The 26,502-nt window shown below is 42.0% G+C and overlaps 1 protein-coding gene across 7 annotated transcripts in view; it reads right to left on the reverse strand.

Annotated features, from left to right (window-relative positions):
* Nucleotides 1–26,502, reverse strand: part of APTX (aprataxin) — an 81,636-nt gene that overhangs the window by 26,514 nt on the left and 28,620 nt on the right. For 3 of the 7 annotated variants that reach the window (XM_030292582.1, XM_030292581.1, XM_030292583.1), the window contains exons 3-8: nt 24,279–24,311; nt 7,410–7,546; nt 6,045–6,091; nt 5,528–5,830; nt 4,105–4,164; nt 3,066–3,292 (exon numbers count right to left, since the gene is read on the reverse strand). In XM_030292582.1, coding sequence (XP_030148442.1) covers nt 3,066–3,292; nt 4,105–4,164; nt 5,528–5,830; nt 6,045–6,091; nt 7,410–7,546; nt 24,279–24,286 — 782 coding nt within the window. In that variant the 5' untranslated portion in view covers nt 24,287–24,311. Of the gene's footprint in view, nt 1–3,065; nt 3,293–4,104; nt 4,165–5,527; nt 5,831–6,044; nt 6,092–7,409; nt 7,547–15,416; nt 15,476–24,278; nt 24,312–26,502 lie in introns of those variants that run through there. The other 4 variants (XR_004344377.1, XM_030292585.1, XM_030292586.1 and 1 more) reach the window with 4 other exon arrangements.

Here is a 26,502-nt window from a genome sequence, read left to right on the forward strand (position 1 = left end):
AAATAAATGCAACACAGGATCCTGGACTGCATCCTGGAGCAGAAAAACATAAAAAAAAGAAAAGTGAAATTCAAGTAAGGTCTAGGGCTTAATTAGTGGTGATGTTATGGAAGATCTTTGTTCTGCTTCATACTTTATTTTTTATATTTTCTAAATTTTTTACAATAAAAAAATTTGTTACCTTTTCCTTTCCACAGTGTTTATTCAAAATTATAGTGATCTTAAAAGGGTATGTAAGCAGCAACTTTACTTACTGCTCATTTTGCTTCCCACCCACACCTGCCATAGGTTTTTTTAGCATTCTTAGCACAACAGCATTTGTTATATGACGAAGGTATGGACACCATGATTACTATGTGAAAAGTGCTCTACAGTCAAGGGCTCTGTTAGCCACAGGCTGCACAGCACTGGAGAAACAGAATTATGATTATGGGTGACTTTTGTCCTAAATTTTTTAGTAAGGTTCTAACAATAAACCTTATTAAACATATACAGTTGATCCTTGAACTGGCCCCCCCACACTATCAAAAATCCAAAAGTGTAACATTTGGCTTCCCAAAAACTTAACTACTAATATCCTACTGTTGACCAGAAGCCTCACCAATAACATAAACAGTCCATTAACACATTATTTTGTATGTTGTATTATATACTGAAGTCTCACACTAAAGCAAGCCAGAGAAAAGAAACTATTAAGAAACTCACAACAAAAAGAAATACTTTTATAGTATTTTACTATACTAAAAAAAAAATCTGCATATAGGTAGACTTGCACAATTCGAATCTGTGTTGTTCAAGGGTCAACCGCATTTTTTAAAACATTTTTTTAATGTTTATTTATTTTTTTTTTCAACGTTTATTTATTTTTGGGACAGAGAGAGACAGAGCATGAATGGGGGAGGGTCAGAGAGAGAGGGAGACACAGAATCTGAAACAGGCTCCAGGCTCCGAGCCATCAGCCCAGAGCCCGACGCGGGGCTCGAACTCACGGACCGCGAGATCATGACCTGGCTGAAGTCGGACGCTTAACCGACTGCGCCACCCAGGCGCCCCAATGTTTATTTATTTTTGAGAGAGAGAGAGAGACAGAGTATAAGCGGAGGAGGAACAGAGAGGGAGAGGGAGACACAGAACCTGATGCAGGCTCCAGGCTCAGCACAGAGCCTGTCACAGGGCTCAAACTCACCGACCGCAAGATCATGACCTGAGCCAAAGTCGGACACTTAACCGACTGAGCCACCCAGGCGCCTCAAGGGTCAACTGCATTTTTTTAAATGAGTACAACATACATCTACCCTTAGACCTAGCAACTTCACTTGTAGGTATTTACCCAAGAGCAAAACATGAAGTATGTCCATGATATACAAGACAATATACATGAATCTCAAAATCACAACGCTGACTAAAAAAGGTCAGACACATTATATGATTCCATTTATATGAAGTTCTAGAACAAGCAAAACTAACCTATGTGGAAAGAAATCAGAACAACACGAGGATTGAGGAAAGGACTAACTGGAAAGGAGCACAAAGGAACTTTCTGGGATATGACAGAAATGTTCTGTATCTTAATCAGAGTGATAGTTACAGGACGTATATGTTTGTCAAAACTGACCAAACTATAAATCTGATGCAGTTTGTTGTATGTAAGCTAAGCCTCAACTTTAAAGAAAGAGTACTGGGACGCCTGGGTGGCTCAGTTGGTTGAGTGTCTAACTCTTGGTTTTGACTCAGGCCATGATATTGTGGTTCATGTCCTGGCAGTGCAGAGCCTGCCTGGGCTGCTTAGGATTCTCTCTCTCTGTCTATCTCTCTCTACCCCTCCTTTGCTCATGTGCTCTCTCACCCTCTCTCAAAATAAATGAATAAACTTTAAAAAAAAAAAAAAAAAAAAAAAGGAAGAGTACTGATGGGGAAAAAATATGGCACAAAAATTTCATTTGGTTAAAGTCACCCATAATTTAAGTCATAATTATCTAAATAAAACATGAAGAATGTTGTTAGGTAGTTAAAAAAAAAATAACCAAAACAAATTCTGACACACGCTACCACATACATGAACTTTGAAGACATTATTCTAAGTGAAATAAGCTAATCACAAAAAGAGTTTCTGTAGGATTCCACTTCCATGAGTCACCTAGAGCAGTCAAATTATTAGAAACAGAAAGCAGAATGGTAACTACCAGGGACTGTAGAGGGGAATGGGAGGTAGTTTGGGAAGATGAAAAAGGTCCTAGAAAAATGATGGTGATGACTGCACAACAATGTAAATATACTTAATGCCAATAAACTGTACACTTAACAATGGTTAAAATCCTACTCCTGAAGTCATTATTACACTGTGCTAACTTGGATTTAAATAAAGTTTTTTAAAAAAATGGTTAAAGTGGTAAACTTTGTTACGTGTATTTTATCACAAAAAAACAAATGAACAAATACAAGATAAAAACTGTGAAATCCAATTAATCTGCTTATCTTGTTGCTTAGCTCAGAAGAACTGGAGGGGTGCCTGGGTGGCTCAGGTTGGTTAAGTCCGACTTCAACTCAGATCACGATCTTTGAGTTCATGAGTTTGAGCTCCATGTTGGGCTCTGTGCTTATAGCTCAGAGCCTGGAGCCTACTTCAGATTCTGTATCTCCCTCTCTCTCTGCCCCTCCCTGCTCACACTCAGTCTCTCTCTCAAAAACAAATATTAAAAAAAAAAAAAAAAAGGACAACAACAACAACAACTATGGAGATCTGCCTCGGTTGAGTTCTTTGAACAGGTTCTGCATTTTTCTCTCATTTTATTTTAAATCTTAGATCTACTGAGCTATCATGACAAAAGTCAGTGATGTTTGTCTCCTCCAGAGCAATGGTCCTTAATCACTAAGGAGTTATAGATGCTTCTGAAAAATCTAATAAAAGTCAAAGGCAAATCAGGGAGAAGGGTGGAAGTTTCAGCCCACCTTCCTTGGAAACATCCCACCCTACTCCCCTTGGTCTTGAGACTATCAGCACACCCAAGCTGAATCCATCTGTCCACTTAGAACCAGAATACACTAGCACTACCCACAACACTTACCTCATGCTGGGAATGGCATGGTAACCCAATCGGAAGCGGAGTTTGCTGGACCCAGCAAAATCTGTAATCATCTTTTCCCCCACAGTGTGCATGTGTTTAAGGAGCTCAAGATGTTCCCTGGTCACAGCCTTCAGACTGGAAATGGAAGCCCATGGTAAGACCAGCCAGTGGTGACGAGCCTTGGGGTATTTATCCTTAATCACCACTACCTGCTCATCTTTGTAAACCTAGGATAGGGGCACAAGAGAAGGAAACATATCTACCACACATGTTCTGTGTGTCAGGTACTGTCATATTCACTAACTCACTTCATTCCCAGCACAATCTTATGCAAAAGGTGTCAGTATCCCAATTTTGTCAGATGACAGCAGAGACTCAGATGAGTGTCTTGCACAAAGTCACATCATTACTAAGTGGGAAGCCTAGGATTTCAAACCAGATCTAGTTGACTCCAGAGCCTGTGTTTTCAAGCACTACACTACAGAGAATATGCAGGAAATTCACAGTACAAAATAGTTCCTAAGGATTGGATGTAAAATCCCTGCAGGCATAAATTCAAAGGCACCCTTCTCCACTCTAACACAGCAGACCATGTGACACAATCATGTGTTCCAAGAAGCCCTATCAGATCTGGCCCCTTGTCACCCCAGAATGTAACTTAAGAACTCACAGACTCCTCCCAGGATGACACCTGACTATTAATCCCGGGGCAGCCCAGCAACTGCAGTCACAATACATTACCTGATACTCCCGTGAAAAAAAACCCACAAAGGTTAACTCAACTTCCCTTAATAGCACCCAGAAGTTTAGGAGGAATAAGGAAGAGGAGATCTTCATTTGAAGAACTTAGCTTCTCTCCAAAGAATTCCAGTTGCTAACTTACTGACAATGGGAAAAGCCACTTGTTCTCACCAAGTAGACCAATAAAACAAACCTCATTCAGAAGGACTGATCTCCTTTGCTTTCATTTATCCTCACTCTGTGGAGTAGTCACTTAAAAGACATGTAATACATTTCAATGCCAAAATTTTATTCTGACCTGCATTTTGGGATCCTGCATAGAAATTTTTAAGCCTTGACTCCAGTGGCCCAATGATTCCTGAAACAAAAAGGGGCAATGTAAATTGCAAATGTCAGTAGCTGTATTTGGCATTAGTTAATATTGTATGTGTCAGCAAAGTGCAACCAAACTTAGTAATGATTCATTTTTTTTAAGCCTCTCTCAAAGGGTTACTGAATTTATTTATTTAATGTTTATTTCTTTTTGAGACAGAGCACGAGTGGGGGAGGGGCAGAGAGAGAGGGAGACACGGAACCAAAACAGGCTCCAGGCTCTGAGCTGTCAGCACAGAGCCCGATGTGGGGCTTGAACCCACGAACTGTGAGATCATGACCTGAGCCGAAGTCAGACACTTAACTGACTGAGCCACTCAGGCATCCCAAGTAATAAAATTCATTTTTAAGATTTAAACTATATCTGGGGCACCTAGGTAGCTCAGTCAGTCAAGTGTCCGACTTCAGCTCAGGTCATAATCTCACGGTTCGTGAATTCAAGCCCCACATCGGGCTCTCTGCTATCAGCACAGAGCCCATTTTGGATCCTCTGTCCTCTCTCTGCCCCTCCCCTGCCCGCGCCTGCTCACTCTCACTCTCTCTCAAAAATAAACATTCAAGGGGCGCCTGGGTGGCGCAGTCGGTTAAGTGTCCGACTTCAGCCAGGTCACGATCTCGCGGTCCGTGAGTTCGAGCCCCGCGTCGGGCTCTGGGCTGATGGCTCAGAGCCTGGAGCCTGTTTCTGATTCTGTGTCTCCCTCTCTCTCTGCCCCTCGCCCGTTCATGCTCTGTCTCTCTCTGTCCCAAAAATAAATAAACGTTGAAAAAAAAAAAAAAAATTTTAAAAAATAAAAAAAAAAAAAATAAACATTCAAACAAACAAACAAACAAAAAAAAGAACTCAACTATATCCCCTTTACTCAATCTTTTCCCTTTATAACCATAAACCATTTCCATTTTCTTCCTATACAGTAGTGAGAGCTGTGTGTCTAGATGAAAGCTGGAAATGCCAGAGTGTGAACTGCATCTTCTTTGCCCTCTCGCACTCCATCTACAGCTTAACTACATTTCCACTTTGACAACAGGATGTGAATCAGATGATCTATGAACAGCGTTCCAATGCTAACCCTCTGCAGATACACATATGACTGACCCACTTTAGCAGTACACCGCCATTACCTCCCTACCTTCAGGTGGCTTACCTCAGGACTTCAAGAAAAATGTACATAAAGGGACATTCACCCAAGTGATTGGTGACACAAACAAGTGACTCTTTCATCATGGTTAATAACCCTTGTCATGGTTAATAACCCCTTACGAGTATTTGAGCTTTACAGTGTACAAAACAATCAAGCAGTCATTATATCTCATTTAATCTCCATGTCATCTATCAGGCACACCACCCTCACCTTTTTGGTAGACGCATCTTTCTCCTTCTTTGAGGGCACAGAGCATTGGCCAGGGTCACTCCCAGGTTCCAGTCCTGTATGGGAGTCAGCTTCCTGGGCAGCACCCCTTTCTATAGAATCATTGTTGCCTGACCTCTTTCTCTTCCTGTGTGTTTCCAGGCCAGGGCTCTCTGCCTCTTCCTCAAACTCTACAATATATGGATAAAGTTCATTCACCATGTGGAGAACCTGGCCAGGCTGCAGCTTCACCTCTTGGTCCTTCCCAATTATGACTGAATCAATGCTGGTGGGATTGACCCCTACCTATAGAAAAATCAGAAAATAATTACAATGCTAGCAATAATACCATAGCCACTGCTATGCTAACCACTTACTGTGTGCCAGATACCATGCTTAATGTTCACTTCTATTACCCCATCACTTCCACACATGACAGAGAAGCTTTCACAGGTTGGTACAGACAGCATAAGAAAATCATCAAGTATAAAATGGAAATCCAAATTAGAAACACACATACCTGCTTTACCTTGACATATCCTTTGTTACACTCTGCTTTCAACTGTACTGAAAGAGATTGAAAAAAGTTCAATCTAAAGGCCACCAAGAAGCAAGCACATGCTCCTGTTCTTCCTACAGGACAATGAAGCCTCATTCCAGGAGGCAACTTGACAGGGGTTTCCTCAAAGGCCCATGAGCAAAATCGCCTATTATGGAAGTCGCTGGGCTCCAAATCCTTCCATAAAATTTCCAACAGCATACATACTCCTTTAGCTACTGCTAACATTCCTATGAGGCAGGTTTACAGAATCCCCACAATCCCTATTCCAGAGTCCTTGGCCCACTCAGGATCATAGACTCTGCAGTCAGGGAAGGGACCCAGTTGTTTCATAAGCTCTTGGCTCATTGTTAAATCAGGCTTCCATTATTTAACAAAACTATCAGATGCCTTCAATAAAGAAAGGCAAAAGATACATTATTGGAAAACAGAAGTTCAGCTGGCCTTGGGTAGGCAGAGTGCAGAGAATATTCTAGAAAGAGGACTGCAGGAACAGAACAGTCTGAGCATATGTGGGAAGAAGTAACATCAAACACTTGTGAGTGAGACAAGGTGCAGAGACACCACAGCTGCTCTTCAGAGAGGACAGGCAGTAGACAGGCTAACATATACATCACTCCAGTTGCTGTTGTGAGAAGGGGACAGAGAGTGAGAAGCAGTGTCTCCTTCTGTCTTGGACCCAGCCAGCTCAATCATGGCTTTCCCCCCACCCCTCACTTAGATTTAACTCTTGCGGGAAAAACCAAAATCACTATTGCAGACTCCAAGCACTGAGAAACCCTGTTCTCAGGAACACACTGCAGGCGGAAGGCCTGGTTGCAGTGAGCAGATCAAGAGTTTACATGGAACAAATAAGTACACGGTACAGCTTTTTCCTAAGGACCTTCATTTCATTAACTCCCAGGAAAGACATCTCAAGAGCTGGATGCCATAGTCTTATAAAGACGACACCCTCCGTGTGAGGCATTATATAAAGGATGGAAGTATCCCATCACTTCTCAGACATGGTTTCAGGCTGGAGATCCCAGAATGCAACTGTCTCACTGCCCAATGAGGAATCTCCCCGGGGAAAGTAGGGTGCGGGATTCAGTTCCACCATACTAACAGGATGGAACCTGCCTGCTCCCAACACTGAATATTAACCGCTTCCAGAGGGTGGAATCAGGGGTGAATGGGGCCCTGATGTTGGCTAAGAGAGCTCAGTTCCTGAGTTTTGTTTATGGCAGACAAAAGGTTTCTATCAATAGCTTCCAGGAAATGTGCATCCTTGGTTATCATTATCCTAAGGAACAAAACACAGTACTGCACATTGCTATGACCAATTACCTTGCTGTCGAGAACATTTCTTGTCAATGATCTTGGTCTCTGGGCCACGCCCAACCACCACTGCCTCCAAATGTGGAAGTCTGATTCGCTGGTGCCGGCTATCCTGTCTCACCAACCAGCACACCCGCATCATTACTCTGAGAAACAAAACAGAAGAGAATCACTGGAAAAATTAGCACACCCCAGCACCACCACACATGCCAGCTACCAGCTATTCATCTTGAGGCCAGTGACTTCACCTAGGTCTCAATTTTCTCACTTGTAAAACGTGATAATGACAGGACTCACGAGGCTGTCGTGAGAATTAAATAAGATAATGTATGTACTTACCTCTGTGCCTAAATCATGCGAAGCAATCAAATATTTATGTTTACTGATATATTCTATGTGCTGGCCATTAGGCTACATGGTGAGGATAAAAGAATAATTAAACATTGTCTCTATCCTTGAGAGGCCTGGAGTATAGTGGGGTAGATAGACTCATATGTCAATTATTACAGTATGATGTGATAAGCATTATAAGGGAGTAACCAAATATGGCATTTGCCCAGGGAAAGAAACAACCACTCTTGTGGAGAGTATCAAAAATGGCTTAACGAGGAAGGGATATTTATGCTGAGTTTTCAAGGCATGAGAAGGAGTTTGTCTAGCAGAGAATTAAGGACATCAGAACAGAGGATGTTCTTCAGTCCAGAGGCATCTTTATGCAGATTAGAAGGTTTCCTTTCCTTGGGGTACCTGGGTGGCTCCGTCAGTTAAGCATCTGACTTTGGCCTGAGCCCTTGTGGGTTCGTAAGTTCGAGCCCTACATCTGGATCTCCACTATCAGCACACACACCCAGAGAGCCTGCTTTGGAGCCCCTCTGCCCTCTCTGCCCCCTCTCAAAAATAAATAAAACATTTAAAAAATTTTTTTTCCTTTCCTTAATCGTCATAACATACCAATATTAGAACAATACATTTTACTGCCATCTACCAGAAGATTGTCATAATAAATACACAAACCTACAACATCTAAAGAGTGAATGTGGCACCTTTGTGCTATACACAACCTGCACAATAGAGAAGGTGCCGGTTTTCTTTTGAAAACAACCTGTATGGCCATGGAGAGTATCAGTAGAAGGGAAAGAGCCAAGACATTTGGGAGAGAGACGAGGCCTGAACAAAGGCCTGAACAAAGACAATGGAGAGGAAGAAGATCCAGAAGAAACTGTGAAGGTAGATTTAACTACTGAGTGTATTTGGGGAATGACAAAGGAGTAGAGGGAGACACAAACCAAGACTTTGAATTTGGAAATAGCCATTGACTAAAATGAGCAATACACAAGGAGACATAATTTGAAGTTAAATGGCAGACGAAGAAGGGATGCTTTCAGACTGAAACACAATTAGATTACATTGTCTGTGAAAGATCCACAGGTCAAGGTAGGAGATATGGGTAGAAAGCTCAGGGAAGGAATGGACTGACTGTATGTATTTGAGAGGCATCAACATGTCAGAGAAGGTGAGGCAAAGAGAGCATGAGATCGCCCAGAGAGGTAGAGCAGGGAACTATGGATAGAGACAGGACTAGGATCTTTGGGATACCTCCCCCGACTCCAGAAGCTTATTGCTCAAGCCTCTAATACCCTCTCTTTGAGAAATGTGCCCTACAGGCAAGGCAGCACTTATCAGGCGCTCTGCACAAGCTTTGTGTCCAAAGGGAAGAGAAAAGAAACAAGATTTTTGAAAGTCAAAGTTTCATTACCATCTGCAAAGGATAATGCAAAGCAGGGCGAACAAATGATTGCTGAGGAGGTGCAAAGTCACAGAAATTGGATCAGTCAGGAAAGGTTTTGGAAACCACCCAAATGAAAAGGCCAAAAAGACTGATAAGGAAAATAAGTGAGAGGGTATATTCCATTTTTAAAGGCACAAGCGACAAGGCATATTTCAGCAATAAGCCATGGGTGAGGGGTGGAAAGCAGACCCTGTTGGCTGACCCAGGGGAGCTGCTCCAGAGTCATCAAAAATGGCAAAGGTAGGGGCGCCTGGGTGGCGCAGTCGGTTAAGCATCCGACTTCAGCCAGGTCACGATCTCGCGGTCCGTGAGTTCGAGCCCCGCGTCGGGCTCTGGGCTGATGGCTCAGAGCCTGGAGCCTGTTTCCGATTCTGTGTCTCCCTCTCTCTCTGCCCCTCCCCCGTTCATGCTCTGTCTCTCTCTGTCCCAAAAATAAATAAACGTTGAAAAAAAAAAATTTAAAAAATGGCAAAGGTATTGAACACTATGCTGAAAAGTTTAGATCTGACAATCAAGAAGAGACAACTGCCAGGTTAATGAGCTGCATGGCAAAGTGAAACGACAGCTGGGCGTGGGCAGGCTGGAGTGGAGAAGTCGAGACTCTGAGATTAGTCAGGAGGCAGTCAACATAATGTGGACAAGAGTGAGGTCCAAAAGTTCAGCAGGTCTTTGTGAAGGGGTGGATGCAAGGCATGAAGAGTCAGTTGTAAACCTAAAATCCTCAACCTGGAGCCTCAAGTGATGATGGTGCTATAGGCACGTTCCATTTTAAAATTTTTTTTTCAACGTTTTTATTTATTTTTGGGACAGAGAGAGACAGAGCATGAACGGGGGAGGGGCAGAGAGAGAGGGAGACACAGAATCGGAAACAGGCTCCAGGCTCCGAGCCATCAGCCCAGAGCCTGACGCGGGGCTCGAACTCACGGACCCCGAGATCGTGACCCGGACCGCGAGATCGTGACCTGGCTGAAGTCGGACGCTTAACCGACTGCGCCACCCAGGCGCCCCGAGGCACGTTCCATTTTTAAATGCTATGTATTCAGAGGCACATCTGTTTGCACTTACTGGAAACTGATAAATGAGCAGGAAGTGGACTGAGAAATGAAGTATGTCTTCATCAGGCTTTGAGAAAGTAGTCACGTGGTGACTGACAACTCACAGTAATAACAAAAGAAATGTGAAGAGAGCACAGTTTGAGAGCAGGGACAGGAAGGAATCTGATGGGCAGCTGAGAGCATGGCTGGCTGTTGCAGGATAATAGAAACTACCCCTCCTGCCCTCCACACACACTCATTCTTGTCAAAGTTCTCAAGTTATGATGTTTCTATTTACAAATTCTTGAGAAGCTAAAGCAGGGACTCCACAATGCTTATGCAACTAACCTTGACCAACTTTTTAGCCCATTTTAGTCTTCAGATCCATTTTCTAGGAATGAAGCATTTTAGAATATGGGGAATGCATAATGATAGGCGCTCCTGAATCTCAATATAGTCCATACATTGAAACTCCATAAAGTGTAAGCTCTAAAACAGCAGAAGTCAAGTCCATTTTTTGCTTACCAATATATCACCAGCACTTAATACTTGACATACAAGAACACAGTACATACTTGCAAGTAAATGACCAGACAATAATCCTATCCAGGTTCTCTGGCCTTCCTTCTCTTTCCTCTGCTCTGGCTCCTCTTAAGCCATCCTTTGCTCCTCTCCTTGGGCAATCCCATCCTCACATCTATGTGGATAAATCCTAATTCTCTATTTTCCAACTCCCTACTTTTCATTCCAGAGTTGTCGGGATTAGTCAGGAAAAAAAAAATCTAGTTATATCTTAAGGAACCAAGTGATCTGATAGGCCATGCAAGCCCAGCAATCTGAGAATGTAGAACAGTGATGTCCAGTAGAATTTTTTACAATGATGGAAGGGTTGTACACCTATGTTGTCCAATAATGTAGCCACCATGTGACAATCAAGCATCCAAAATGTAGCTAGTGTGACAGAAAACCTAAATTTCTTACATTTTTTTTTTAACTTACATTTAAATAGCTACATGTGGCTGAGGGCTATCATGATATCCAACCCAACTTGCCCAACCCTGATCAGTCCCAAATTCCTCAAGCCTGAGGTTAAGACCCTCGTACTCTAACCCCACAAAGGTCACTTATGTCACCTCCTACTTCCTTTCATACAACTAGCTCCACCTTTCCTTTCCCCCAGACTCACATACATTCATTCTTACACACAAATACATCCCTCAGGTATGATATACTGAATCATGTCTCCCAAATAAGTCATTCTCAATATGATCTCCAGGCATTCGATCATACTCTTTCCTCCCCTCCAGAATCCCAAATCCTTCTCAACTTCCAAGCCCCACCTCCCCACAGAGGTCTTCTCTGAATTATCTTCTCTTCCCTACCCCTACATCTTGCTATTGGGTGTGGTTAATTTACCTTCACAGTTCTCTGAAAATTAAATGTGGATGTAATTCCACTCTCCAAATGAGATTATAATCTCCTTGTAAACAGACTGCATCACTGCCCATCCATACAAAAACTCAGAGGAAGGGTCTCTTAAAGATCACTGCCCTGGGCTAGGCCTGGCCTTATACTTCTGGATCCCCTGGAGTTCAGCATGCCTTTATCAAGTGCATACTAAGTGCTAGGCACTTGTTAAATGTCTTGCTTATATCATCTCATTTAATTTTCACAACTCTCATCCTAAGAAAGAAAAATTTAAGGCTTAAGAAAAAATAGGCAACATGTACAAGCCACATAGCTAATACGTGCCAGAGTTAGGATTTGAATCAATTCTAAAGAATGGATTCTTGGGGTGCCTGGGTGGTGGCTCAGTCGGTTAAGCATCTGACTCTTGCTTTCAGCTCAGGTCATGATCTCACGGTTCTTGAGTTCACGAATTCTGTGCTGAACTTGAATTCGGGCTCTGTGCTGGACCCTGCTTGGGATTCTCTCTCTCTCTCTCTCTCTCTCTCTCTCTCTCTCTCTCTCTCTCTCTCCTCCCCTTCCTCTGCTCCTGCTCTTGTGCACTCTCTCTCTCAAAATAAATAAATAGACTTAAAAAGGGGGGAGGGGGCAGAGGCACCTGGGTGGCTCAGTTAAATGTCCGACTTCAGCTCAGGTCATGATCTCATAGTTCACTTCAGGCTCTGTGCTGACAGCTCAGCGCCTGGAGCCTGCTTCAGGTTCTGTGTCTCCCTCTCTCTCTGCCCCTCCCTCACTCACACTATGTCTCTCTCTCTCTCTCAAAAACAAATAAACATTAAAAAAATTTTTTTAAAAAGAATGGTGACTTAATCACTACACCATATACCTTTTGTCTTCACTCTTTTGATCAATCAAAATTACTGCATGCCTACTATGTGCCTTGTGGTATTCTAGTACTGTGAATAAAGAAATAATGTATCTCACTCATATGATGCAGGTATATCATTCCTGTCTTCAAAAGGCTCAGAGTCTTGTGAGGGAGAGAAACACAAAAACACAACAATTGTAGTAAGTATAATGATTGGTCTGTGCAGAGTATTATGGGAGCAAAAGGCTGGAATACCCAACACAGACTTGGAGAAAGGAGATGTCAAGGAAGATTTCCTATAGGAGGCAGACCTAAAATGAGTCCTATATATAAACTAAGTTAACTGGTGAAAGGGTCATTCTAATTAGGGGAGAAGGAAGTGGATAGAGAAATGGAGAAGATTCAAGTCAAAGGGAACAGCAAGGGTAATGCATTAAGAAACAGCATAGTGCACATGAAAAGGAGTTCAGTGTTGCTGCAATCTAAAGCATGAAGCAGAAAAGAGGCTAGAGACACAGGCAGGTCTAGAATAAGCAGAGCCCTGGGTGACTGGTGAGTTCAAACTTTAGAACTTCCACTGGATTTTGCAATTCAGTAAACAATAAATATTTGCTAAATGAATGAGAAAAAAGATCAGATGAATGAACAGACAGATCTTTAAAGATTATGAAGCAGCGCTTTGTCACAGATTTGTTTTCAAGGACTGGAGTTGGGGAAATCAGTCAGAAGGCCATCATATTTCAGGTGAAAGATAATGGTACCTAAAGTAGTACAATAATAGGGATGAAGAAGAGAGCACAGATTTGAGAAATACTTAGGGAATAAAATCCTCAGGACTTAGGGATGGATGTGATAAGAGCAAGTTCAGGGAAGACACTAAGTTCAGTTTCAGGCCTGTGAATTTGAACTGTCTGTGGAACTGGTAGGCAGAGCTGTCCAGCAGTGTGGTGAGAAGTGAGCAGTGTGGTAAGAAGTGAGAGGGAAAGTTAGAAACGAGGTTTAAGCTGACAACTTTGATTTGGGAGCATGTAGAAGGCAGTTAAAACCAACCTAGTTGATGTGCTCACTCAAACAGTGTGTACAGAATGAAAAGAGAAGTGGGCCAAAGTCACAAGCCTTGGAAGCACCTAAAATTTTAGGGAAGGAAGTAAAAAGACTAGCCCACAGGAGAAATGGCCGGTGAGAGAAGCATATGGAGAAATAGCTAGAATTAAAGCTCCTAATGGGGAGGCACTTTGTCTTCCTCATCTCTGCATCATAATAAATATCTGTTGATTGAATAAGTCAGGTCATAATCTCACAGTGAGTTGGAGCCCTGCGTCCAGTTCTGTGCTGGACAGCTCAAAGCCTGGAGCTTGCTTCCGATTCTGTGTCTCCCTCTCTCTCCCCGCCCCTCCTCCGCTCATGCTCTGTCTCTCTCAAAACTAAAACACATTAAAAAAAAAAAAAAAAAAAAGGCAACAAAGGGATCCAGTAGTGACAGAAAAATATCTATCTGATTTGATAATCACTGTGACCTTAAGGTTAAAATTTCAGGAGAATGATAGGTCTGAAAGCTAGACTGGAGAAAGGAGTGAAAGGTAAGAAAATGGAGGCAGAATTTAGAACACTCTTTAAAAAAGAAGGGGAATAGACTTACTGGGTGAGAGCTAAAGGAAGACGGATCACTAAGAACTTTTCCTTCTTTCTAGCTTTGGAGGGTAGAAACCAGGTGACCAGGGATCTCAGAAACCTATGTTCACATATGATTAGGACATAGTCAGGGGCAGAAAAGACAAATAAAAACAAGGTCTCATAGATGAAAACATAAACGAAAGGTGAGAAGCAAAGATAATGGGATTCACTTTGATCAGAAGAGACAGCTTATCCTCTGAGAGTAAAAGAAAGGTAAAAATGGGTGTTAAATGAGATGACTTTTCAAGAAGGGAAAGCAGGGGCAGAAATTTGAGGGAAAGCATATCCGATGACCTCAATTTTCTCCATAAAATAGCAGACAACAGAGTGAGGTGTTCGAGAGCTTAATGAACAGTTAAAAAAAAATCAATATAACATAGTGGAGAACATCCAGCCTCTTATGTGCAACTGCCTGAGTTGCAGCATCTAGTCACTGTATGACTTGACGCCAATTATTTAACCTAAGCCTTTATTTCTCCAGCTGTAAAACATTAAGACTTGCTGTACAACACAGAGGTAGCATGAAGACTGAACGAGGAAGTACGTAAATCTCAGTGTCTGGTCAAAAGCATTCAACACTCCTGTCACTGGTGAACACTGAAGACAGGATAAAAGCAGGGGCTAAGGACGTACACAAAGATCGGCTGACAGCAGTGACTGTGCAACTAAGGTGGAAGGGCACAAATCCGTATTGTCTCTCCGTAAAGTACAGTCCTGTCTCAAGTACTCTAACGATTCCCAATGTAAGTTAGATTTTCTAAAGGCTCTAAACCTAGACCACATTGATTCCATGTAGAAATTATACCCCTGCTTTGTTGAACCAGTACCACTGGCCCTCCTATTGGACCTGTTGAGGACGCTGTGAAGGCCCCTCAAGTTCCTTTCACGGAGAGTTTCTGGAGGCAACCATGTCCTTCCTAACAAGCCGAGCCGCCTCCTTGGGCTAGACAGTACCCACTCTCTAATCTTTTCTCTGCTTGTGTAGTGACCAAGCCAGTACAGGTGTCGGGGGTACAGGTTGGTGGGGCGACGACCAACGACGGGGTCGCCGAAAAACGGCCCAAGGGAGTTTGAGCAAAGTGAGAAGCCTAGAGCCCGAGGATGGAGCAAAGCCTGCCGGGAAAGAAGCCATAAAAGCGTTATTCAAAGAACATCATTCAAGGGTAGTAATGGCCCCGACCCAGGGCCCACACCCACGAATTTCAACCGGGTCAGTAGAGGAGGTAGGCCGACGACCGCCTTACCTCTAAACAGCGGACACAGACAACCTCACGTTTCTCTTCCGGGACGCGCCACTTCCGGCGCTGTGGGATGACGTCACGAGACAAGCCTAAGAGCAACGAGTGACGTCACCAGTGCCTGTACAAAGATTGGCTGAAAGGGTCTTGCCCAAAACGCAGATCCGGAAGCGTCCGCTCCGATTGGCCCCTCTGGGACGGAGGCCATAGTGCGGTTCCTAGCAATAATCCCTCTGCGGACGACCACCGCCAGCCTCTCTCCATGCGAGAATCTCTTCCCTGTCACCATCTCTCAAGTCTCTGAGTCCGGGGAGACTTTAAGAAACTATTCCCTCTGTGGCCGTTTCTAGGCAGCTGATGCAGTATCTTGACACTCCCTTCGTTAGCAGAAGCTCACTACCCTTAAGGCCATCTTTCCTGCTGTAGTCAGTACCTGCCGTGACATTGTTTTTCTGCCCCCTTTGAAAACTGCAACCGGCTTTCTCCCTTTTCTGGAGAGAAAGGGCTGGAGGAACTAGCGGTGCGGAAACCTGATTGTTTTAACGCTGGCTTCACTAAATGAACTAGCTGACAGCCAATTAGAGAGGAGACAAGAAGCAGGATGCTGGGATGAGACGGGTTAACTGATTTTGATAGCAATTCCAGGATGTTCCCTAAGAATCACGTATTGCAATTATTCGAAGTCATTTTGGCAGATGGAAAAATTCCTATCTTATGAGTGAAGGCATAGTTTATAATCTTTCTCAACCTCAATAAAAACCAAGGCTTAAGAAGTCACATTTCTTGATCAAGATTGTTTCCTTCCATAGAAAAGCAGAGTCAATAGTATGATAAAGATACCAAAACTATCAAAACAGGATGGGAGAGTCTTCCAGGAAACACAGAAAAGAGACTTCCTCTTTTTTAGCAGAGAAGATGCAGGTTTATATTAAGGTCACCCCAGGAAGTGGGCGAGCACAAGAAGCATCTTGGCCACACAGCCCCCATCATGGTGGTGGAATGTGATTCACACTGCTCCAGGTAAAATGAGGTGGCTCTTGTCACCGGACCAGTTCCCTCAGAATTAAGCTTCTCTTAGCTTCAGCTTCTACCTGACCTGCCTTAGTGTGTCTTGCATTCAAAATGGGATTGGATTATTCTAATTGGATTATATACCATATATTGTGCAAAACTGGGCAGTTTCCATGCCCAGTATATTAGGTCTAGCCCTTCATCTATAGCATATTACTGGCCAGAGAAGCAGGGTCACATGGCACAAGGACATGGCAAACACAACTTTCACAGACCCCAGAACCAAAGATGTATCACAAACTGATACATAGAAATTAACAGAGAGTTGTAGTCTGTGGCACTATCTAATGTAGTGGCCATCAAAGTGTAATCCTTGGATCAGTAGCAGTAGCCTCACAACACCAGGGAACTTGTTAGAAATGCAAATTCTCAGGCTTTCACCCCAGGCTTACTGATTCAGAAACTTTAGGGGTGTGGCCCAGCAATCTGTTTTAACAAGCCCACCAGGTTATCCTGATGCATGATCAAGTTACAGATTCACTGTCAGAAGGCAAACACTTCAAAGTGCACATCATGATAAATTTTGTGAGCCTGCTTAGGGCTTTGCTTTTTTTTTTTTTCAAATTCAAAAAAAATTCTTAATTGTGGCAAAATACACATAACATAAAACTTACCATCTAAGCCATTTTTAAGTATACAGCTCAGTAGTGTTAACTATATTCACATTGTACTAAATGTATCTCCAGAACTTTTTAATCTTGCAAAACCAAAACTACATGTTAAACAACTATTTCCCCTCTTCCAGTCCTTGCCAACCACCAATTTACTTTTGGTTTCCATGAGTGTGACCATTCTAGATACTGCACATAAGTGAAATTATGCGGTATTTGTCTTTCTATGACAGACTTATTTCACTTAGCATAATGTTCTCAAATTTCATTACTTGTAATGTGTCAAAATTTCCATTTTAAGGCTAAATAACACTCTGTTACATGTATACACCACACTTTGTTTACAATCTATTTGTCTATCATTGGGTGTGTGGATTGTTCCCATCTTATGGCCATTATGAATAATGTTGCTATGAACATGATTGTATAAATATTTCCCCAAGATCCTCCCTTCAATTCTTTTGGATATACACCCTAAAGTGGGATTGCTGTGTTGTAAGATAATTCTATTTTTGATTTGAGGAACAAAATACTGTTTTCCATAACAGTTGCATCATTTTACATTGGACACAGGGTTCCAAATTCTCTACATCCTTTATAACACTTGTTATTTTCTGGTTTCTTTTGTTTTGTTTTTTTTAATAGCAGTCATCCTAATGGGTGGGAGGTGCTATCTCATTGTGGCTTTGATTTGTATTTCTCTAATGATTAATAACGTTGAGCACCTTTTTGGTTTGTTGGTCATTTATATATCTTCTTTGGAGAAATGTCTATTCAAGTCAATTTGCCCATTTTTTTCTTCTTTTTCGGGCCCCCATTTTTAAATCAAGTTATTTTGTTGTTGTTGCATGGTAGGAGTTCATTTTATAGTCTAGATATTAATCCATTGTCAGATATATTATTTGCAGATATTTTCCCCATTTCATAGACTGCCTTTTCACTCCATTGATTATGTCCTTTGATGCACGGAAATATTGTTATTTTGATGTTGTCCAAGTTATCTATTTTTACTTTTGCTGCCTGTGCTTTTGGTATCATATCCAGAATCATTCAAAGATTTTCCCCTGTTTTATAGTTTTAGGTCTTATATTTGGATCTTTGATCCATTTTGAGATCACTTTTTACATGGTGTAAGGTAAGGCTCCAACTTCATCCTTTTGCATGTGGATAACCAGTTTTCCTAACACCATCTGTTGAAAAAACTGTCTTTTCCCCATTGCATGGTCTTGAAACCTTCACTGAAAATCATTTGACCATATATGTAAGAGTTTACTTCTGGCTTCTCTATGCTATTCCATTATGCTCTATGTCTGTCTTTATACCAGTACCACCTGTTTTGATTACTGTGGCTTCATAATAACTTCTGAAATCAGGAGTGTGAGACCTCCAACTTTGTTCTTCTTCAAGACCATTTTGGCTATTCTGCTCAGGGGTTTTAATTATTTTTTAATTCCAACAGTTAGAAATTGAAAGATCTTGCACGAAAATCAGGATTCTTGGTCTTTTGGGGGAAAAAAAATTTTTTTTAATCCAGCAAATTACAGTAAAAAGTAGCCAGAACTGTTAGTGACCACCATGTGCTCCCCAGTTTGCCACTGTCTCCACCCACACATTTATATAACCTGTCTGGTCCCTGAGGGCCCTTCTTTCTTTGAGAATCCTAGTCTCACAGAAAGGCAGTTGGAGCCAGAGGACCAACCTGGGGAAATTGCAGCGGTCTGCTCCACAGATCTGCTCAGAAGGAAAAGTACAGAATCCTGGGAGAGGATATAGCTAGGAAACTTCATTCTGTTTTTAGGGGTTTTTTTTTTGGGGGGGGGTAGTGTAGGAGATTGGGAGGGGTGTCAGAAAAGACCAATCTGAGGAAAGGAAAATAAACCAAGCTCAGAAAGATGAAAAGAAAACAGACAAGTGAAGACTTGATAGAAGAATATTCCAGGTCTATGATCTAGACTGAAAAAAAGAGCAATATACAAAAGCCCTACAGCAGTCCTTAAGCACATTCTTTCAGACATGACAGAAGTCCAGTGGAGCTGAAGAGTAGACAGTGAAAGGAAATGGTGAGATCTGAGCCAGGGTCAGATAGTAAACCATTTAGGAACTGTATGTGGATTCATCCTATATTCAATGAAAAAACCCTGAAGAGTTGGCCTGGGGAATAATATTATTTGATTTTTGTTTTATTGGATGTTGTGGCTGCTGTGAGGAAGAATGGATGGGGTGGGGGTAGGGCAAGAACAGAAAGGCTGACAACAGTTAGGAATATAGTGATGTAGTGCAAAGGATGTTCACAGCCTGGACATGAGGAAAAAGGTATACTGATTCAAGAGATATTTTGGAGGCAGCATCATCTGGACAAGACATTTTCTTCTCTGGGGGCAGGCCTAGGTCAGATGCCAAATAAGAAGACATTTAGTGGGGGATAGGAACAAACCTAGTGAGCTACAGAAACTTAGCTGCATGTTTCATATATCCAAAAACTTCTCACTGCAAGCATCCACAACTCTGCCTGCAGGCTTCCTCTAGCCCCAAGAGCCTTTCCTAACTGCATATAGGCCAGAAATGAGGGGATCTATGCCCCTGCGAGCACTTGTGAATAATGTAAGGAAGTGGGTGGGTAAACTTGTTTCCTCACCTCAGGATGAAACAACTTTGAAGTATGTACAGCACTGTCTCCCAGAGGCTCTCCAGCAAGACTAAACCCCAGATGCCCCGAGGCGCAGCCTGCACACTGGCTTACTTCCCACCCCAGCCTTGCTTCTCCACTCCCCTACTGGTACTTCTTGGGATCAAATCCTAAATGACATACTCAAATCCTTGCCTTAATGTCTGTTTCTCGGTGAATCCAACCTAACAAACTCCTCCTATTTTCTAAGATAACATTTTATTTCCCTTTTTATTTTAAAAAAAAATGTTTAATGTTTATTATTTATTTTTGAGAAAGAAACAAGAGCGTGAGCGGGGAGGGTTAGAGAGACACAGAACCTGAAGCAGGCTCTAGGCTCTGAGCTAACAGCACAGAACCTATGAACCATGAGATCATGACCTGACCCAAAGTCAGATGCTTAACCAACTGAGCCACCCAGGCACCCCTTATTTCCTTTTTTAGATAAGCTAGTAATTCCTACTGGTTCCCAACTTTTTAATAGCACAGCACAAAGATTAAGTCACATTCACAGAATACACTAGGATAAACTTATGAGAAACTAGGTAAAAATAAATTACTACATTTTATTTATAAGTAACTATGATAAGAAAAATTAAAAGTGGAGTACTTGGAAAAGTAGTATTTATTTTAGCTAAATATTCAAATAAAATATTTTTAATGTTTTTTTTTTTAATGTTTATTTTTGAGAGAGAGAGACAGAGAGACAGAGCTCTAGTGGGGTAGGGGAGAGGAAGGGGAGCAGGGAGACACAGAATCCAAAGCAGGCTCCAGGCTCTGAGCCGTCAGCACAGAGCCCAACACAGGGCTCAAACCCACGAACCATGAGATCATGACCTGAGTTGAAGTCAGACACTTAACTGACTGAGCCACCCAGGCGCCCCAAAAATATTTATTTATTTTTGAGAGAGAGAGAGACAGAGCATGAGCGGGGGAGGGGCAGAGAGAGAGGGAGACACAGAATCCGAAGCAGGCTCCAGGCTCTGAGCTGTCATCATGGAGCCCGATACAAGGCTTGAACTCACGAACTGCGAGATCATGACCTGAGCTGAAGTTGGACACTTACCTGACTGAGCCATCCAGGCGCCCCTCAAATAAAATATTTTTAAATTTTTCATACGAAACTTTAGCATGTTTCTGAAAATAGCATTTTTTGACATGGGTTTCATGATGAAATAAAATACATATTTTCTGATTAAAATTTTTAATGATAATTTTTTCAAATTCTTTGTAGTCACACCTATAATTGACACACCAGTAGAGAGGTTCTGTCCCATACATTGCAGTGTAAATGTGCTAATGTATCCATAAACTATACCCTACAATTTAAATTTTTTTTAATGTTTATTTATTTTTGAGAGAGAGAGACAGGATGCGAGTGGGTTAGGGGCAGAGAGAGAAAGGGAGACACAGAATCTGAAGCGGGCTCCAGGCTCTGAGCTGTCAGCACAGAGCCTGACAGAGAGCTTGAACTCATGAGTTGTGAGATCATGACCTGAGCCGAAGTTGGATGCTCAACTGACTGAGCCACCCAGGCACCCTTATACCCTACAATTTATTTTAAGATCTTCCACCTACAATTTATGCCTTATTGTTTTCATCTCCTGCTTTTGGGACTAGGTTAACTTCCTACTATGGGTTGATTTCATAGCTTAACTCCCCCAAGGTTCTAAATTTCCGAGAGTTCAGGAAATAGTCACCATAATCCCAAGTAGTGACATTCATAACATTGATGGTTCATGTTGGAACTTTTATTTCAATTCAGCAATTCTTATTTGTGTAAATCACAGATGTTGTGCTGGTCTCTCCTTAAATTTCTTACAAGCATACTAAGAAGAAAGTCACAAGAAGTTTTTCTAACTTATCCTGCCTTACCTCCCACCATTTCTTCATTGCCAGCCTTGTACCAGTAATACTGAACTTCTTACCGTTCAACCCCTTCCTACCCAATACTCTGAGATATATGAGCTGTCTCTCCTTTTTTTCCCACCTAAATAAACAAATATTTATTGAGTATCTGCTACAAGCACAGTTTCAGACATGAGGAATACAGAAATGGACAAAATAAAGTCCCCCCTTCAGTCTAGTGGAGAAAGAGCTGACAATAACACACAAACATATGTCACAAGGTGATTTAAGTGTTATAAAGGGAAATAATACATATTATACCATGATGATTAAAAGAACCCTACTCAAGGGACCCCTGGTGACTCAGTCAGTTAAGCGTCCAACTTCAGCTCAGGTCATGATCTCAGGGTTCATGGGTTCAAGCCCCACATCAGGCTCTGCACTGACAGCTCAGAGCCTGGAGCCTGCTCAGATTCTGTGTCTTCTTCTGTTTCTAACCCTCCTCCGCTATGCTTTCTTTCTCTCTCAAAAATAAATAGGGGTGCCTGGGTGGCTCACTTGGTTAAGCGTCTGACTTCAGCTCAGGTCATGATCTTACTGCTCATTAGTTTGAGCCCTGAGTCAGGCTCTGTGCTGACAGCTCAGTGCTTAGAGCCTGTTGCAGATTCTGTGTCTCCCTCCCATCTCTGCCCCTTCTTATGTTCTGTCTCTGTCTCTCAAAAATAAATAAATTTTTTTTAAAAATTTTAATAATAATCATTTAAAAAAAAAAAGAACCCTACTTAAAAGCATTCATACTGATGCCATTTATATTAGGATCTAGAACAGGGAAAACTAATCTAAAATTATAGTAGAAAAAAAATCAGAACAGCTATTGCCTCTCTAAAAGTAGGGACAGGGATTGACTGAAAAAGGCACTTGAGAGAACTTTCTTGGTGATGGTGATATTCTGTATCTTGATAAGGGTTTGGCTTAACCCATATGCACATTTGTTGAAACTCATCAAAACGGTACAGTTAAGACTTGTGCATTTCTTTCTATGTAAACTTTACCTTAAAAAACCTTAAACAAATATCTAACTCTAGTTAATGATATGCAAGCTGAAGTGTTGAAAAGCAAAATATACTGATATCTTCAATTTATTGAATTGTATTTAAAAAGCAGATGAATAGAGAGACATGAAGAGAAATGAGATAGAGCATGCAGAGTAAAATACCAATTATAGAATCTAGTGGTGGTTATATGAGATGAGCTAAGCTCTGGCCCAACTGCAATGCCCAAATGTATTCCTTGATGTTCATGCTATTTTCTGGAATGTTCTTTTCTCCCTAACTCACCCTTGCCCCCTCTAATCCATTCACACTGCAGCTATAGAAAAGATTTCAAAACACAATCTGACCATGTCACTCCCCTACTTAAATCCTTTCTGTGGCCCTCCGCTGCCCATCCAATTAAGACTAAACTCATTGTTCATTCTTACTTTTACAGAAGGCCAAAACCCATCTACCACTCTCCCCTTGCCTGTCCTCATACCCAAACACAGGGCCTTTCTTTCAGTTTCTTGAACCCATCCAGTCAAGGTTCTTGAAAACTACTCTAGCTAACTTAAAGATGATGGGGCTGCCATTGGTACAATTCCCAAACCATGAGTCCTCTACTATCCAGACCCTCAACCTCATAATTACAGATGGTTAACAATAACTCCCAGAACAGAAGGGCCTAAGATCTTAGAATTGTCAAGATCAGCTCTTCCCACTAGTAAAGGGACGTGACTGTAGGAACCCACATGGACACCTGCATCCCACATTCTCCAGTGTCTTACCTCTAGCTGGATGAAATCACAGAGGTTCTAGTTCTCCATTGGCTGGTACACTTGTTTACTCATTCAACAAGTATTTCTGAGCACCTTCTACTTGTCAGGCATTGTTTTAGATATATGGCTACCACCATGAACAAAACGTTCCTGCCTTCAAAGAGCTTACAATCTATTGGAGATGGACAGACCATAAACAAAGAAATATACAGGTCATGTGGGGATAAATGCTATAAAGAAAAAGCAGGACAGAAAATTATGAGGATATTCTGTGTATTATGAAAGGGCTTTTTTGAGTACAGACCTAAAAGAAGCCATGTGGATATCTAGATGAGTGGGCAAATCATCAAAGGATTTTAATCAGAGGAGTGACCTTTTTTTTGAGCTCCACCACCACCAACCACCCCACAGTGACATATTTTTAAAGGATTATTCTAATTTTTTCATGGCACGAGGATCTTAAAATGAGAGAATGGTTTGCAACTCTGTAGTTTCTTCAACCCCTAATGTCTACATGCATTCGCCACTTAGAGTGCCTCCTCTGTATTAGGCAGGGAGCTAAGTGTTGAAGATGGAGAAGTCAAGTGAGACACAGCTCCTCCCTTTAAGGGACTTTCAGTCTGGTGAGCACAGGGCCAGCATATACCCACCATTCACAGACTTACCTCTGAGCTATTCTACTCTCCTGAGCCTGTTGGTATCCTTCCTTCCTTCCAATCCTTCAGACACTGATCTAGCTGCTCTTATACTTCAGATTGGATGCCCAGTGGCATTTTGCTGACCATGGTTTGGCTCCTCTTGGCAACAGATTTGTATGTCTACGTTTTTACACTATTCAGACAACCCCAGGACACTCCTACCTTGTCATTCTTTTCACCAGCAAAGCTCCATCTCTGCATGTCAAAACAACATAGTTTAATGAAATTTAATCTTTCTTTCTATACACATAGAATAACATAACTCTAAATTATATCATTTGTAACAAAAGTTTTTAACCACTCTCCAGATGGCTTTTGATACAGAAGAGACCTCACCTCCCACCTATGTGACTTCTTCCTGATGTCTTAGAGATAGCGAATATGGCAAACATGATTGAAGAGAAAAAAGAACAAAAACATTTTTTGGAAAATGTAGATTTACCCTGTCTGTGGTAATCTATTACTTTATTAGACCCCATTGATTCTCATCTTGCAGAATTTTTTCCCTTATACAGTCCCTCCCCACACTGACTCTGTACTTGGCCAAAGGACTGGCTTTAGCCAGTGGGACATTAACAAGTACAAACCTTGATAAGTGCTTGCACATTACGGCCTATCCTCTTGGGGTACTCCTCTTCAGAACCTAGCTGCCATGCTGTGAAAAGCTCAACTTAGCATGTGAAGAGATCATGTGAAGGAAAACTGGGGTCCTAGCCAACAATCCCAGCTGAGCTCCTGGCTAACAGACAGCCTGTGAATGATCCAGCGTGGAAGGCCCCTCCAGCCCTAGTTAACCCTTCCCAGCAGTCACCACACAGAACAAAGATGAGCTATCCCTGCTAAGCCTTGCTCTGATTACAGAATTTTGAGAAAATAAATGACTGTTGTTACATTTTGAGGGCAGTTTGTCCCATGGTATTAGATAACCAGAACACCCTTTTCTTAAAAAAATAAATATAAAAGGGCACTGTTTCTACTGTATGCTGGAATTCTTAAGACTGAAATGTATGAATTTCAGGTCAAGGTTCAACTTCCTTAATAAGAGAACTGCCTTATATACTTGCATAGCTGTTAGCTTAATGTCTGTGCCCCCATTCATCTGTAACCTCCACTAGGGAAGGGATTTATGTGCCATGGTGAACATTGACTCCTTGACCTAGAAAAGACCCTAGCACATAGTAGGCACTTAATGAATAATTTAGTAAATCAATATCATGTTGACTCACTTACCTATATTAGTTCCTATGTTTAAAAAAAATAGTAATTCTTTGACCATTATTATTATTAGCCAAACATTTGTTCACTACCTGTAGACACTGTTCTAAGCATTTTATATTACCTCATTATCTATTTAGTCTTCACAATAACCCTATGAACTAGGTACTCTTATCATCCCCTTTTACAGATGAGGAAACTGAGGCACAGAAAGGATAAATAACTTGCTTGTTGCAAGGCCAGGGTTCTAACCCAGGGAGTCAGTTTCCGGAATCCATATTCTTAGCCACTACATCACCTCCCCCAGTTTCTTGTCCTAAGTATGGCAGTGCCATTGCTGTAAAAGCAAGAATAAGGTAAGGTTACACACTAGAAGATAAGAGCGTCGTTGTGATGAAGATATCACTGTAGTGAGTCTGTAGACAAAAACCTACACATAGGGACTCAGTTCTTCTCTGAAACACTTCACAATGTCAATGACATTAGGAATGAGAGGTGGTGACATCCTCCAGGAAGACCCTTATGCCAGGCCCTACCCCCAAGCCTCCAATTCTGCCAGCTAAAATGACCTGGAGTACCTGGGTGGCTCAGTCAGTTAAGCATCCTACTTAAGCTCAGGTCATGATCTCACAGTTTGTGAGTTCAAGCCCTGCATTGGGCTCTCTGCTGTCAGCATCAGCAAAGGGTCTGCTTCAGATCCTCTCTCTCCCTCTCTCTATGCTCCTCCCCTGGCCTGCCTCTCTCTCTCTCTCTCAAAAATAAACATTTAAAAAATTAATAATAAAATAAAATGACCTGTGAACTCAGCTCAACCCCATTCTCCCTACAGGGCTGTGAAGAGCCCTGAAACAGTGGCTGCTTGCTCAGCACTCTTTTTTTTTTTTTTTTTTAAGTAAGCTCCACACCCAGAGTAGGGCTTGAACTCTTAATGAGATCAAGAGTCGGATGCTCTACCTACTGAGCCACCCAGGTGTCCCAGCACTGGGTCTCTTTTCATGCCCTACTGAACCTGTGACTGGGTCCTCCTGGTGCTCAGCACAGAAACCAATGACAAAGGTGCACCCTGGCATCATCGCAGGCCCTACCTCTACTCTAAAGGAAAGCCTGGACTTGGGAGTCTGGATTTAAGCCAGTAGCACTCTCAAGGTCACCTGCAAACTGAGTTCCAAGC

Source organism: Lynx canadensis, chromosome D4 (assembly GCF_007474595.2).
Source record: "Lynx canadensis isolate LIC74 chromosome D4, mLynCan4.pri.v2, whole genome shotgun sequence".
Taxonomy (NCBI): domain Eukaryota; kingdom Metazoa; phylum Chordata; class Mammalia; order Carnivora; family Felidae; genus Lynx; species Lynx canadensis.